A 15,554-nucleotide genomic window follows, 5' to 3' on the forward strand; every position below is an offset into this window, starting at 1 on the left:
ACACATCTCAGGGGAGATTTTTACCCACTCCTCTTTATTTATGTTTTTTCAGGGTCCTGTACCCATCAGACAACCGGCCACATCTAAGCAAACAACATATTATAAATCAAATTTTATTCCATGTGAAAAGACAACAGACAATAGAAAATGTAATAAACAAAAAGGCAACAAGACTGTAAAAATGATTTTTCTTCTTTTTCTTCTATTGGCTGCTTCCTTTAGGGCTCATCACAGCTGATCATCGGCATCTATCTCACTCAGTGACAGTACCTCACGCTATCCCGATCTCTGTTCTCTGTCACCGTAAGCCTCTGTATGTCCTTTGTCACTACATCCATGAATCTTCTCAGAGGTCTCTCTTTTCCTCCTGCATGTCAGCTCCATATTCAATATCCTTCGTCCAGTATGTCCACTATCCATCCTTAGCATACCCAAATAATTACAACTTTGTCTCCAAACCACTCAACCTGAGCTGTCCCTCGGATATACTCATTTCTAGTCCTGTCTTTGTAAAACACCACCATCACTCTTGCTTCTTCTGTCACAAACCACCCTGAGATTCATCTCCAAACACTCCACCCTGTGCACACTCTATTCTTCAACTTTCTTGTACAAAGATATATAAAAATGATAAAGATCGATAATTTAAACCCATAAAAGAAATAGAAACCTTTAAAACTAATAATAAACGAATACGAATGATTAAAGCCACAACTTAAAACCAAATGAATTGAAATGAAATGAAGTGAGCTAATGATATATTAGATGCAGGCTGATCATCGTGTATATTTGTGTGCTTGATTCAGTTCTCTCACATGTAGCCTTTCACTTACTTTACATACTTTGATTCTTTTCGCACTCTCAGAGATCTACTGCGTAGACACCGTCTTAAATATTAATGAAATGGTATTTCGTTTATGTGTTTGCAGTAGAGAGTGCATGAATTATTCACAGAGGAAGAGGCGAGTCTGGATCCCGCTACGTCTACTGGAAGAAGCTACAGTCACGTGACCGCAAACGTCAACAACGAAATGGCAGCCTCCTGTTTTGTAAATTAACACAAGGTCCGAGCTGGTTAAAAGAGCGCTTCGATTTTAAATCTGAGTGTTGCGTTTTCAAGGCGAAACCACCGGGTGTGTATTCAGCATTTCACTGGCTGCATGTGGGGGGCTACTTTACGTTTTATGGTCGCTAGCTGCGGATTGAAATGCTAGCGTTTTGTTTCAAGGCGGCTCAGAGCGAGTACAGAAGGCTGTGGACTGTTTTCAAAATGAGGAAAACGACCAGTCCGCCCACGCCTGTAGTATTGTGTGTTGCGAAAGCTGCGAGAAAAGCGCTTCCTTTCAGCTGTAAAGCTGGATAATTAGCTAGCAACTTTCCTAGTATTCCACCGGTGTGCTACCACACCCACATGTAAATCCATCGCCGATACTCGGAATGAATTAGTTATTTGTGTGTTCTGTTTGGCCTTTTCAAGGAAAAAAAGTGACGCCTTGATGGAAACAAAAGTCGGCTACAGACTCTGCGTTTGTCTGTTTTATTACTTTTTAAAAACACAGTCAAATAAAATAATTGGATTTTATTGAGAACATTAACTAGCTAGTGGTTCAGATAGTGAATGCAGCTGATTCATTTCATGTCAACTTGTAAACAACAACCGCACGCTGAGCTTCTAGCCAATAGGAGACCTCATCGATGTAAAATACTGCTACCTGATTGGTCGGTTTGTGGATTCTTTTTACACAGCCTCACACTCAATGTGGAGAGTGATGGGGGAATCCACTGCTGTAGGTGATTATTGTAGTGCAAAGGGTCACACAAATGCCACCTCAACCCAGTCAGCTTATTCTTTTAATATTTAACTCTGACTTCAGTAACAGTTGCTTATTCAGCATACTGCAGCAGAATAAAGGTCCAGGTGTGGCCTGTGACTTTGAGCTCCACGTGAATAGTTGGGTAGGTTGTCGTCAGTCTATTCAGTTTCAGTCATCTGAGTTCAACATGCCGTCCGAAAAGTCAGGTAATCTCTAAAGAACCACATCTGTGTTTTGGAATTGTACCAGCATATCTGATTACCTATTGAGTACTGGTGTATCAGTGCTTGAGATCAGTGTTTTTGGACACTGATCGGTGCTTTGATGAGAAACTAGAGCCTATCAGATGTATTTATCTTATGATGCATTTTGAGATTGCTTTTTTTTTTTTTAAACTATGTATGTTTTCATTCAGACCTTGGTGTTAGGCTGTTGTTGGTCTGTGGTAGCACTTAAAAATATGTTTAAGAATACCAATGTAAAGTTTTTGTGCAGGTAGAATTTTTTTTTTTTAATTTTAATGTTTTCTCTTGACTTCTTTCAAACATATCTCCTTTGCCATTCAGAAAAGGCCATGTCTCCAAAGATAACTGGGGAGCTGCTCAGGCAGCTCCGTCAGGCAATGAAGAACTGTAAATACTTATCTGAGCCTATACAGGCCTACATAATCCCATCTGGAGATGCACATCAGGTAAATCAAATCACATTTACTACAATTAATATGTTTGCACGACCCGTTAGCAAGACACATGGAAAATCTCTCAGCTGCTCCTCTTACTTCTGTCACTTCTCTAATTTCCCTTCTCACTGTGAACTCAATTCACTTCTTAATTTACTTCTCATGGTCTTGTCTGACCTTTGCAACTGATTGTAGCCCTTTGCTCATTACACTTCCCTAACCCTGCCCTTTTCTTCTTCATGCACATGACTAGCAGCGATGGTGGCAATTAAAATGTCTGTTGGGTGGACGGCCACTTCACAGTGATTATTAATGAAGCTGATTTCTCCCGTGTCCCTGTGACTTTCAGAGTGAATACATTGCACCGTGTGACTGCAGACGTGAATTCATCTCTGGATTCGACGGCTCTGCAGGTTTGTATTGCTTGTACATGATTCCCATTGCACACTCAAGTGTAGGTATAAGCAATCATTTTCTCAGTAAAAAATCTGGAACATTTGATAACTCAGAATGATATTTGATATGTCTTGTTCAGACTCAGGTTGCTAAGCTGGTTTGTTAAGGGTAAAGCAGAACAAAAAACACCAGTGCACCTAGTCTCATGTTGAAAAGTAGTTTTCTTTCCCATTAAAGGCTGTGAACTTTCAAGAAAGGTGTTTTTTTTTTTTTTGTTTTTTTTTAATGTAAGAAAACACTGTGGAAATCTTGCCTTCTGCCCTGACATAACCACAGTTTTACACGAGACAAGAAGAATTCACTCTTTCTCAGGCCGCTTATACCTCTGAAATCACAGCAGTGAATAAACCTTATATGTTGCTTTAGAGAAATGAATAGATATGCTTTTTGTTCAAATAAAGCCAAGTAGCCAAAAGAAAGTGCTGAACAAAATTTCTTCCGTACTTTGCCATTCAGGCACAGCCATCGTTACAGAGCAGCATGCTGCAATGTGGACTGATGGCCGATACTTCCTGCAAGCCAACCAGCAGATGGACAACAACTGGACCCTGATGAAGATGGGTAATGTCCACCTTGGTGTTTCAGTGATGAAAAAATATCTCTCTAAGTAATGTTACATAAAGTACAAACACCAACGGATCTTTTTTTTCTCATTTTAAAAGTTATATTTAACTACATGTGCTTTTAAAGTTTGAGGCTCTCTAATGGAGCAACTGCACAGGCACAACATGGACATTTAGATCTGTCACAGCATGAGTAATAAGGCTTGAGTCACAGCTAGACAATAAGTCAGAATGTTTTTTTTTTCTAAGACTGGAAAAAGTGTCCCAAACTTGAGTTTAGACACTATTTGTGTCCGCACCGAGTGTAGACACACATACATTTTAGTATTCCATCTTCCACATTGGTATGAGTCATTTATATTATACATTCGCATGTCTTGAAGGTGTCATAAACTGATTTTAATAATCATATACAGGGCTGAAGGAGACACCCTCACAGGAAGACTGGCTGATCAGTGTTCTTCCTGAAAACTCAAAAGTGGGAGTAGATCCATGGATCATTGCTGCTGGTAAGCTACAGTATCATATTCATGTTAGTTCAGTGAATTAGCATTGCAAGCTTTACTTGGAAAACCGCTCATGCTGCAGTGATGCAACCGAGGCAAACAGAAATATTACAGTATGCAACAAGAGTGCATGTCTTGCTTAAATAACGTGAATCTAGAGCTTGTGGGATTTGAACATTTCTAGCTCATCTTATTAGATTTTAACTTGCACAAAAAATGGAGGAATTTGTAAGCTCTCAGACAAATACACTTGCATTGTGTTGTAGAGTAGAGGCAACCTGCAAGCGTCTCCACTTCAGACCCACAAATCACCCAAAATAAATAAATAAATAAAAATTCAGTTAGGATCTGTATAATCAGAAGAATATTGTTTACAATCGATGGCCATTTCTTTTTAACTTCAAATTTATATCAATAGCACAGTATAGAAGAGCACACATGGTTGACAACAGATAAGACATCATCTAATGCCCACATGGAGATAAATAAAGTTATCTGAATTGTCAAAAACCGAATGAAAGGACAAGTTTGGGTGGATGTGGGTTGCCAAGCAGCTCGCAACAACTGTAAGTAGGCTAAAATGACTTAAACAGCATGACCTTCATGAGATTAGCTGGTTGGACTATGAAACTATGCATGCTGGCTGATATTTAAATCACCTGATCTGCTGAGATTACTGCAGAGTGGGACACTGTTGCCCCTATGAAGTAACACTGTTTTTGTTTTTTATTTGGTATTTGTGCTTGTTAACAAATCTCATGTTGTGTTTCAGACCAATGGAAGAACATGTTCAAGGCTCTGTCCAGTGCTGGCCACTCGTTGGTAGCAGTGCAGGATAACCTTATCGATGCCGTCTGGCCGGACCGACCAGAAAGACCCAGCACACAACTCCGCAGCCTGGGATTAGACTTCACTGGTCAGTGCAATTAAATAGCATTAAAACCATTTTACATGTAGCCTCTTTTTATTTTTAATAGTAGCTAATTAAGTGTTTGTCTGAGAAAAAAAAATTGTGTAATACTTTTAGAAATCCCACTTGCACTATTATACTGTGCAGATAATACTGCAGTTAACACTGATCCACAGAATCTAGACACAGTTTAATGGCCCTTTTAATTGTGTTTCCAGTCTTCAGTAACTAGATGTATAGGCATTGGATGAAACAAACTTTGTGTGTTATTTATGCTTTGTGTAGGTATTTCCTGGCAAGACAAGATCACAACGCTGCGAGCCAAGATGTCAGAGAGGAAGATCACCTGGTTTGTTGCAACAGCACTGGATGAGATTGCGTGTACGGTTAAGTATTCCTATCCTGCTCCTGAGTGCAGTTCAGTTAAGCTCTTCAATGTGCATAATTTAAATATTACTGTTCAATCAATCAATCAATCAATCAAGGCTTTATTCGTCACATGCAGTGATGAATTCGGTACATGATAACAAGCAGAGGACACATGTGCGAGTGTCCCTTTAGATTCAAGGACCTCAGTGTTCACCATGCTTTATTTGCTCTTGTTTCTGATTGTCCTGTTTATTAGATGAAGACTTATTTTGATTGTCAGCAGGTAACATTTAGGCTGGATGGCTTCAACCAGCAGATTATAGTTGTAGATTATAGAGATGAAACCTGTAAGGATGAATGACAGTTTAATAATAACACTGATATTTTACACCACCCACTTCATACTGAGTCATTGTTTCATGAGAACTAAAGTATTCATTGCTATGTGATGCATCACAATAGAAGGAAGAATAGTGTGTTTCTTTGTTTTGTTTTTTTGTTTAATTTTTTTAATCTGTCATCTTATTGTTTTGTTTTCTCAGGGCTTTTCAACCTTCGCGGGGCAGACATTGAGTACAACCCAGTTTTCTTTGCATATACCATTGTGGGATTGAATACAATAAGGTGACGTCCAGTATGATGCATCAGTAGTTATGAATTTGGACAAACAGCGCTTTACTGTAAAACTTAGACAGTAGTTTGTACAATTTGAGAGACGTCAGAATAACTGAAGGTGTGCATAACATAACGTACCTATCTGGACTTTGGACAAAATTTCAAGTTTATGTGCATTTTCATTGTGTTTGGTGCAATCACATCTGTTAGTGCTAATAAATTGGACTCCACAATGCACTTGAGGACATCTAAAAAATAATTGTATGCAACCAGATTGTTTACTATATGTAGTGCGATATGTACACTGTATGTATTTAGTACCTAGTTGAGGGCACATCCAGTAGATTAAACCTCCTAAAGCCAGAGGAACAGGGTTTCCTCCTGTGTTAACCATTTCACTTTTTTACTCAACAACCCTTTCCTCTCTGCAGGTTTTTTGTGGACCTCAAGCGTCTTTCTGACCCTGCAGTGAGAGAGCATCTGCAGCTGGACTCCCCTAGCAAACCTGAGCTGAGCATCCAGACATTTCCGTATGAGTCGGTCTACACTGAGCTCCAGGCCATCTGTGCTGCTCTTGGCCCGAAGGACAAAGTGTGGATTTGTGATAAAGCCAGTTGTGCTCTCACACAGGTCATCCCTAAGGTGAGAGAAATGATTAATCAAGAGGGAAATCATTACTTGAGTCACTGCTAAATTTGTAAGTTTGCTCCCTTATGAAGAAGTGAACGTGCTGTAATTCATGTGGTAGTTTCATTTGAACAGGAAGAGACAGAATATCGACCGCAAATCCAAAACAAACACGTTACATAAAAGTTATAAACTGATTTTCATATCAGAGAGTGAAATAAGTATTCAATCCTCAAGCAAAACATGACTTAGTACTTGGTGGAGAAATCCTTGTTGCCAAGCACTGAAGTAAGACATCCTTGCCAACCAACCATGAGGCAATGGTCATTTTGTATGTCGTCCACTTCTGAATAATCGTACCAACAGTTCCAGGCTCATGCAGGTCTAAAATCTTGTCTTTGGCATCCTTTAAAAGCTGTTTGGTCTCATAAATTCAGCAGTGATCGTTTCCTCACTGTATATATAAATAGTTCATATTTAGAGGCTCATCGTTGGCTTCTGGTGTTCACAAAAGAAGATAATGAAGATTTTAAAAAACCCAAAACAAGCTGGATTGCATCTAGGTCATATCTGTTTACACAAATATGAAGAAGTAGTATCTGCTTTAAATAGTAGTATCTGGTTGGTAAAAACATACCTGAGTACTTTGTGGCTCAGTGGTTATTTGTAAATGGCAGAGAGTTTTTACAGTTTAGAAAAATGTTGCCTGTCAGATTCCACTGTCTGTTTCCTTGTGCCTATCAGATGACACATTCTCAGATTATTGGGTCAGATTTTTGAAAACATGCTATGTTTTAAATTCTCAGAAATAGGACAGAGACCTATAAGATTACAGACATTTAAGTGTCTGGTAGAAATACTCATTTTCTCACCTGCATTAGCAAGCAAAACTTGCAAAATATATTGTAACTTTAGCAAAACTAACAACTCTTAATATGTAACATGAATCTGCTCTAACCTATGTGAAACTGGTTCATTACATTCATAAAAATACAGCAATATAAAATAAATATTTCTCATTTAGTATAAATATATTTAAAAAGTAGTAAAAGAGCTGCATGTTTTTTAATGTTTTCTCCTGATGTTTTTTTTTTTTTTTTTGTGTAAAGACTCACCGAACTCCAATTCCCTACACTCCACTCTGCCTTGCCAAAGCTGTGAAAAATGCCACAGAGATTCAAGGCATGAAAATGGCCCATGTAAGAATCACTGACCCCTGAAATATGTAGTGTAAAACATATTATTGTGGCTATAATATTTTTATAAACTGTTTTTTTTTTTTTTGTGCTTTTACCAACAGATCAAGGATGCAGTGGCCCTTTGTGAACTCTTCGCTTGGTTGGAAAAGGAGGTATCGTATTTTTTTTTTTTTTTTATTGTTGTTGTTGTTGTTTGTTTTGTTTTTTTTATCTTATTTTCATGCATGCATCTCTAGAATTTTCAATTCTGGCTTCAATTCAATTTAATTCAGTTCATATAGCACCTAATCACAACAACAGTTGCCTTGTATTGTAAGAGAAAGACCCTCTATAATACAGATTTTCACTTACTCTCATCTTCCAGGAGACGTGGTTTTTTTTTTTTTTTTTTTTTTTGGAGGGGTTTTTTGCAATTCATTTTTTTCACTGTGAGTGTAGGAATGCTATGGTCAGATGACATTTTGTCATGAGCTTTAACATCTTCCTTGTTGTCTCCTTGTTGAATTTCACATGCATTGGTTTTGTAATTTTACAGATTCCAAAAGGCAACGTGACTGAAATATCTGCTGCTGATAAGGCAGAAGAATTACGTAGGTGTGTTTTGTTTTGCTTTTTTGTTTAACATAACGTTGATCAAGCTCATCCAGTTTAGCTTCAACAGCTTCCTTCTTGGAAAGGATGTCTTTAAAAGATGCTGGTCCAGTTCCAATCTGCATCCTCCCTCAAGTGTAACTCTATGCAACTGAAAGCTTTTTTAATTAAATGGTAAGGTAAAAATAGAGCACAAACCTGTCTATATCAGAAACAGGAGCCTCTGTCTACCATCACATGGATGGATTAAGATCACCTATTGTCACTTATCTGAAACTGGGCCGAATATGTTTTAATTACAAGCAAGTGTTTACAACTGTATTTCTAAAATGCGTTCACTTCTCTAAACTCTTTTCTTCATCCTTTGCTATAAATGCCAATATGATGGAAAAGTAAAATATAATCACAATATGAAACCACTTTGAAAACAACACAAGTCATGTATAAATATGGGCAAAATGTTATATATATATATATATATATATATATATATATGTGTATATATATATATATATGTATATATATATATAATTATTGTAGATTAGTCCATCATATAGGATGCAAAACAGGTGCACCTTGACTGAATGTTGTTAGTGAACCTGTACTGATGCAAACTTACGGTGCAAGTTCAATAAAACACTAAGGAAAAAACAAAATCACACAAAAATGTGAAGGGTGTGCACTGTGGCACGCTGAAAAGAAGCAGAGGCTTCGTCGGTTTTGCGACGGGAGAAAATCTGTGTTGTACTGTAATTGCAATATTAATATAATACTGTAGATACAAGTTTTCTGTTAGATGTTTACTGTTTTGCTTTTTATTTCTGTTGTGTTTTGTGTGCTTTTTTCTTTTTTAGCATTTTTTCTATTTGTTGCCATTTACTTAAGTTTCAGTGTACTTGAATTCTCACGGTCACTGTGCAACCTTGATAATAGTTTTTTTTTTTTCTTTTTCTTTAAACCCACTCAGATGTAAGGCTATTTGGTTTGAAGCCCCTTGTGTAAACTTGCAGAGTAAAAGTGTGCAGAGCACAGACTGGTCACAGCTCCCTCTACTGGACATAAGAGGAAAACAAAGTGCTGAAGTTCTGGTATTAAGCTTTTGCAATATTTTTATCCCTCTGGGGGAAAAAAGGTGAAAGTGTCATATGTCATTTAAAAAAATATACTTTTTTTTTAAAACTAATAAATGGCACATTTGCCTTTTCTATAGTAAGCAAAAATAGTGCAAATATGGGAAACAAACTCCCACCAGGTGCTAGCAGGAAGCGCTGGAAGCAGGTGGAGAAGTTGTTATTGATTAAAATGTAGCTGTTTGAGATGATCGGGGGTTTTTTGTTATACAGCAATCACATTAAAAAGAAGAAATTCGTCCATTACCACTTAACCGGTAATTAAGAACTATTCGATGTGGCTACCTTTTGAAACCAAAGCTGTCATCAAGAAACAGTTGCATCTCGGAAAATTAAAAAAAAAAGAAGAAGAAATATTTTGTTTTCTTTTTTAATTTACAATATTTCTCATGGTATAATTATGACTGTCATTAATGCTTACCATTTTCTTGCACTTTTTTCAGTCAGCAGAAAGATTTTGTGGGTCTCAGCTTCCCAACAATCTCCAGTGTTGGTCCACATGGAGCGATCATACATTACAGGTTAGTTTGCGAATAAAAAGTGTATTTGTGTCATTTTTGTTTATTCATAGTTTTAGCATGTATCTGTGATTTCATTTTTTTTTTTTTTTTTGCTTGTAGACCACTGCCTGAGACCAACAGGACCCTCACCGTAAATGAAGTTTATCTCATCGACTCTGGAGCTCAATACGTGTAAGTAAGATTGTTTTTAAATGCTGCAGAGCAGATGTCTTTAGGATATTCAGTTACCTCTTTACGTCTTTTTTCTGTCTTTTGCAGTGATGGAACAACAGACGTCACTCGTACCATGCACTTCGGGACACCATCTGCTTTTGAGAAGGTAAGTTTGTGTGATTGCTCAGAATAAGTCCTGCCACCGGTTAATTTAATTTAATTACACTTAGGTTGACTCAGTACTGTTTATTTACAATGACTATTATATGTATCTTTGTAATATGTGCATTCTTTTCATCCTAGGAATGCTTTACCTACGTACTGAAGGGACACATAGCTGTCAGCGCTGCCATTTTCCCCAATGGAACAAAAGGTGCAGCACTCAGCTCTGTGGTTAAGACTATCCCGATGCTGTTTTCAGTTCACAGATGTTAAAAATGACAATTTTACACCAAAATAGCAAACAAAGTTCCAGATGACTCACAGTGATTAATACTTGTTCTGTCTATTCAGGAATACAAATGTTTTATTTCTACAAGATAAACATTTTGTGGCTCATAACGCAGGCATCTTTTTGGCCAATCAAGCTTGTTTACTTACGATCTTGAACTGTCTTATGCTAAAGGAAAACCTTAGAGAAAAATCATGTTATAATTATATCGCGTAAAAAGCCGGAAGCTGTCACCCTGCCAGGCGACATGGAAGTTTGAAATTATTACCATAGGTGCATCTACTAGTAGGCTAAGAGTTACCACTGGCTGCCACCAGTATTTTATGATCGCTGTGCGATATGACCAATATCTCATATCCCAATATAAGACATCTATCGTCCCGATAACGATATAAATCACAAAAATGTAATATTTTCTGTAAATTCTGTGAATCTCGGGCAGCTCGACTTGCGTGAAGTGTTTCCAGCTGGGCGTGGCGTACCTGGAGTCGAGTGTTTTAACCAATGCATGAAACTATACAGTTTTAGGCCTAAGTTGTAACGGCCGCTGTTTTCTTTGTGAGTATTTATTACACAGCGTGCTGCGGGGAAAAGTCTGTTCTAACGTTTGAGTCTAAGGTTTATTTCTTAGCACCTGACGGCTCTTTTTTGCTTCTCATCCGTAAATACTCTGCATACTCTTTCACGTGATTCGGTTTATTTCGAAAAGTCTCAACAGGATCTTGAACTTTATTGTGAAAGGTTTATGTGGAAAATAAACAAGCGGACACGAGGTGGTTTTACCGTCGCTGTTGCTAACGACAACGCATAAAAACAGGCGCTTGCGGGACCACGAGACAAACGATAGCGTAAAATGAAACGATAGATGTTTTTATGTCGTCATCCGATATATATCGTTATATCGAACAGCCCTAATCATACACTCAGTATTTTAACTAGGAAAAAAAAATCAAAATACATCCCATCATAAATCCATGCGCACATTTTTTTTTCCTGACATGCACAAGCACAGAAGTAAAAGACCTTTGAAATTTTGCGTTGAAATGTAGAAAATAATCCAGATCTAAACCTCTATTCCTTTACCAGGCCACCTCTTGGATTCGTTTGCCCGTGCAGCCCTGTGGGAGTCTGGGCTGGACTACCTCCATGGTACAGGTCACGGGGTGGGCTGTTTCCTCAACGTTCATGAGGGGCCCTGCGGCATCAGCTACAAAACCTTTGCAGATGAACCGCTGGAGGCTGGCATGATTGTCAGTGATGGTATGATCTACTGTATGTAATGGATCATAAAATGAAGAATCTGTTGCATTTGCAGTGTTTACAGAGCGGCTGTTCGATTAATAAATGTCCAGTTATTCAGAGAAACCCCAGCAGCAATTTCAGGAAAGAGCTAAAACAATAAATACCGCGAGTACACTGGAAATGAAACAAAGTCAATAATTAATTGACTTTTTCCATTAACCTTCTATTTTTTTCTGTGATATAATACAGTCAAAAACTGCTACATCATTGCAAGTTAAAAGAGGAACCTGTAGTTTTTCCAGAGATTGAAAGAAAATCTTTAAAAAAAAAATATCCAAATTTAACCTCCTAAAAACCCAAACTCTTTCATGGCATGCATTTTTAATTTCTCTTTGATATTTGGGCTGATTGGGATGAATGTAAAAACAAAGAATTACTTCTTTTTTTTTTTAAACAGGCTTTTGTTTCTGAGAAAAAACAGATCCACATATGAGGACATTCACTTTTTGATATATTAGTGGCAGTCTAAAGTCCTCGTAAGTGGATATCAGGCACTTGTAGAGCAAAATGTAGTATTTTAGTCTAGAAAACCCAAAATGTGATGTCCACATACGTGGACGCCAGGTCCTACGAGGATAAGTCTACCAAAGCTCAGCTGGCTATAATTTGTGTGTTTGTGTGTGTTATTTCTTTGTAGAACCTGGATACTATGAAGATGGATCTTTTGGCATTCGTCTGGAAAATGTGGTCCTTGTTGTAACAGCTAAGCCCAAAGTACGTGTTAAAACAGGTCAAATGAATGTTCAGTGATGCAGTAGATCAAATATACAATTTTTTTTACACATTCTCTAAATATCTATAAGCCATTATAACAATTAAGATGTTCTTTACTTTTAATTCCTAGCAAAATAATGAGATGAATTAATGATGTTTTTGTTTTTCTGTCTGTATGTGCAGTACAACTACAGAAACAGGGGTAGTCTGACATTTGAGCCTCTCACTCTGGTTCCCATCCAAGTGAAAATGATGAATACAGAGCTTCTCACTCAGAAGGAGGTAAGGTTTTGGTACTCGGATAAAAAGAAAAATCTGTATATGTATACTCGGAGTTTATCACAGTTATATATGTGGTAAAAACATCAAATTCTGCACATCCAGTATTATCAGCTTTTTATTCTGTACGATGAATATGAACATTCTCAGCTTGCAATGTTATTGAAATCCTGTATTACATTATGCCGTGTATATGTGGTTTGACTCTTGGCTCTCCTCTCCTGCAGCGGGACTGGGTGAATGAGTACCACAGGAAGTGTCGGGAGGTGGTTGGAGCAGAGTTGGAGAGGCAGGGTAGGCAGGAGGCATTAGAGTGGCTGATCAGAGAGACCCAGCCGATCATCTGAGGACCAACTCTTGTGCACCGATCATTTTGCCCAGGATTACTGTTGATTGCTCTGCAGTGATAATCGTTTGTATTTTCTCATGTTTCTCCATGTCTCACACCCAGCTTCTTTTGTAAAGCACATTTCATCAGCAGTTTTATTAAAGATCTGTCAAAAGCAAGAAGCACTTTTATATGCTTACTGTTTTTGTGAGGGGAAATAACTTCTGATGAACTAGTAACATATATTGAGTGTTCATGAAACATATGGAATACATTATTCAGACTCTTTTAGAGCAAAAGAAATCTACAGTAGTAGTAGTTCTGAGGAGTGTATCACAGACTACTGAGTATAGGTTGTACAACTGATGTAGTGCCCTTCACATCTTGGTGAGAAGTTTTCATACACATAGCTGGAGGTGTCAAACTTCAAACCTTTCAGACTGAGTCAAGTGCCTCTAGCTAATCTTTTTAGAACTGTTTCCCACCCTCTAAAGCTGCATGTAAAATATTGGCGGGTCCAGGACGACACCACTTTTGGGATCACTGGCGAACTCTTGAAACGAGTGAGACAATGAGAGCACCTGTTGCTCCTCTGGTATTCCACTCGCTTTATTGGCTCCCTCCTCATCTTCATCCTTCCCTCCTACGGGCAGCGGGTTACTGTAGATGTAGTAGATCCTGGAGTTGTCCTTTGGTGCCTCTGGTTTCCTGAAGAAGGTGAGAGGGTTGATGAAACTCGTCGATCTCTTCACTGCTTTGACTGCCACGGGATCCTCCGGCTCGCCTCGGGTCACTGCGCTCTCGTATAATTGTGCTCTTTTTGACTGCCTGTTGAACAAAGCAGTAGTAATTACACTGACATGTAACTTTACTTTGGATTACCTGGTCACTCTTTAAGATTATCAGTTTTAATTTAAACAAATATACAATTTCATTCAGCTGTTACCTCAATTAAGCTAGGAGTTGCACATATCTATAAACATGCTTTAGTCCATTAGCCTCACCTGGAACGGTTGTAGCAGACGGTAATGCAGTACAAGCCAGTGATGGCAAGTATACAAAAGGCCAAAGTAATCATCACAACGTTAAACACTTTGATATCTGGGTGGCAGAAAGCAAAGGGGGAAAACAGTTAAACTGTATGATAAGAGTTCTGAGAAATTAACAGAAGAACATTACATACCAAACAGGTCGGAGTTCATGTTCTCGTCTTGCTGCTCCAAAGCTGCGGTCCCGTTCAGGTGGAGGTTCACTGCCGTCGGCACTCTGTCTTGTGCAGATTCACTCATGTTGCTGCCACTGGCATCCAAAACAAGGACTTGAGGCAGTGCTGTAAAACTCTTTTCATTGGTTTATTAAAAAACTCTGCCCATGTGACTGCAACAGCTTGACTGAGTCTTTGTGGAGACCTCCCCTTCTTTGTCAGCCCTTGAGCTGGAGACCCCCTCTTCTGCCTCTCTGCTACTCCCCTTGTTTACTGCTCATTATTCTGTTCAGGTTTCTGGGGGACACAGAGGGGAGGGAGATGCTGATCCCTTTATACTGTTTGTAATAAGCTCTGGGTGATGACCCAGAACCAGTGAGCTTGATTCAAGCTTCCACCACTGAAAGAGGAAGCAACGCAATTAAGCAAATGAAGTAATTTTTTATTGTGCAGTGCAGTGAAAGCATGGTAATTTATAGCAGAATATATATAGCTCCTTTGTGGAAGGATGATTATTATACAAAAGGTGCTTTACAGTTTTTAGTATATAAAATTGCAAGTGTTTCAAATTGCATTTTGTTATCTATTTAGCTTGAATTTGTAAGCATTTAGACCATAAAAAGTCAAAGAAATAGTGGCAAAGTTCTGAGAGTCCCTCCTTACCTTCAAAAGTCAAAGATAATCCTTTTTTCTAATATAAAGAGAGGAAATAGCTGACTTTTTCCTCTCTCTATCACTCTCTCTCAATAATTAGCAAATTAGAAATTCCATCTTACTTTTAATTAAATCTGTAAAGATATGTTCACATCATAGACTGTATGTAAAAGATGCATGGCGCCACCCACTGGTTGTTAAAAGTTAAACAAGTGTTTTTCCTGTTACCATGTCTGCTTTTTGAAAGCAGGCACCATAAGCATGGGGCAGAAACGGAGGAGCATTGCACATTCAATGGTTAAAGAACATTTAGTGCTTCTGAGGTATAGGTACAAACTCTAATGAGTTCTAGTGTTACACAGAAATGGTTAACCCAAAAGTAGACAATCCAGAGGTGGCAGATTAGATAGGTGTTTTATTTGGATGCAGATGGTGGTGAGAAGCTCAGGCTGTGGTGGGACGGTAATAGTCAAGGATGCCCCATGCAGT

General features: G+C 38.2%; 2 protein-coding genes across 2 annotated transcripts; one reads left to right on the top strand and one right to left on the bottom strand.

Annotated features, from left to right (window-relative positions):
- The first annotated feature begins 1,028 nt into the window (after nt 1-1,028).
- xpnpep1 (X-prolyl aminopeptidase (aminopeptidase P) 1, soluble) lies at nt 1,029-13,233 on the top strand. Its single transcript, XM_063476621.2, has 20 exons — nt 1,029-1,133; nt 2,381-2,505; nt 2,843-2,906; nt 3,406-3,510; nt 3,929-4,021; nt 4,791-4,934; nt 5,214-5,309; nt 5,840-5,921; nt 6,344-6,554; nt 7,649-7,738; nt 7,840-7,890; nt 8,274-8,332; nt 9,903-9,980; nt 10,080-10,151; nt 10,239-10,299; nt 10,437-10,506; nt 11,671-11,844; nt 12,524-12,600; nt 12,784-12,882; nt 13,107-13,233. Exons 2-20 carry the CDS (start codon nt 2,389-2,391, stop codon nt 13,224-13,226), a joined length of 1,863 nt encoding a protein of 620 aa, XP_063332691.1. The 5' UTR covers nt 1,029-1,133; nt 2,381-2,388; the 3' UTR covers nt 13,227-13,233.
- A 462-nt stretch (nt 13,234-13,695) lies between these two features.
- Nucleotides 13,696-14,600, bottom strand: si:dkey-246e1.3 (uncharacterized). Its single transcript, XM_063476622.1, has 3 exons — nt 14,391-14,600; nt 14,212-14,308; nt 13,696-14,035 (listed from the first exon to the last, which is right to left on the bottom strand). Exons 1-3 carry the CDS (start codon nt 14,494-14,496, stop codon nt 13,696-13,698), a joined length of 543 nt encoding a protein of 180 aa, XP_063332692.1. The 5' UTR covers nt 14,497-14,600.
- Between the last annotated feature and the right edge of the window lie 954 nt (nt 14,601-15,554).

Source organism: Pelmatolapia mariae, linkage group LG6, assembly GCF_036321145.2.
Source record: "Pelmatolapia mariae isolate MD_Pm_ZW linkage group LG6, Pm_UMD_F_2, whole genome shotgun sequence".
In the NCBI taxonomy this organism is placed as follows: Eukaryota; Metazoa; Chordata; class Actinopteri; order Cichliformes; family Cichlidae; genus Pelmatolapia; species Pelmatolapia mariae.

What these genes read in the sequence shown, in the direction of transcription:
- si:dkey-246e1.3 (XM_063476622.1), bottom strand. Translation starts at nt 14,496, where the DNA reads ATGAGTGAATCTGCACAAGACAGAGTGCCGACGGCAGTGAACCTCCAC. An exon ending in CATGAACTCCGACCTGTTTG is followed by an intron (nt 14,309 to 14,390) that starts GTATGTAATGTT and finishes TCTGCCACCCAG; the next exon opens with ATATCAAAGTGTTTAACGTT. An exon ending in GTCTGCTACAACCGTTCCAG is followed by an intron (nt 14,036 to 14,211) that starts GTGAGGCTAATG and finishes TTTGTTCAACAG; the next exon opens with GCAGTCAAAAAGAGCACAAT.
- xpnpep1 (XM_063476621.2), top strand. Translation starts at nt 2,389, where the DNA reads ATGTCTCCAAAGATAACTGGGGAGCTGCTCAGGCAGCTCCGTCAGGCA. An exon ending in CATCTGGAGATGCACATCAG is followed by an intron (nt 2,506 to 2,842) that starts GTAAATCAAATC and finishes TGTGACTTTCAG; the next exon opens with AGTGAATACATTGCACCGTG. An exon ending in TTGTAACAGCTAAGCCCAAA is followed by an intron (nt 12,601 to 12,783) that starts GTACGTGTTAAA and finishes CTGTATGTGCAG; the next exon opens with TACAACTACAGAAACAGGGG.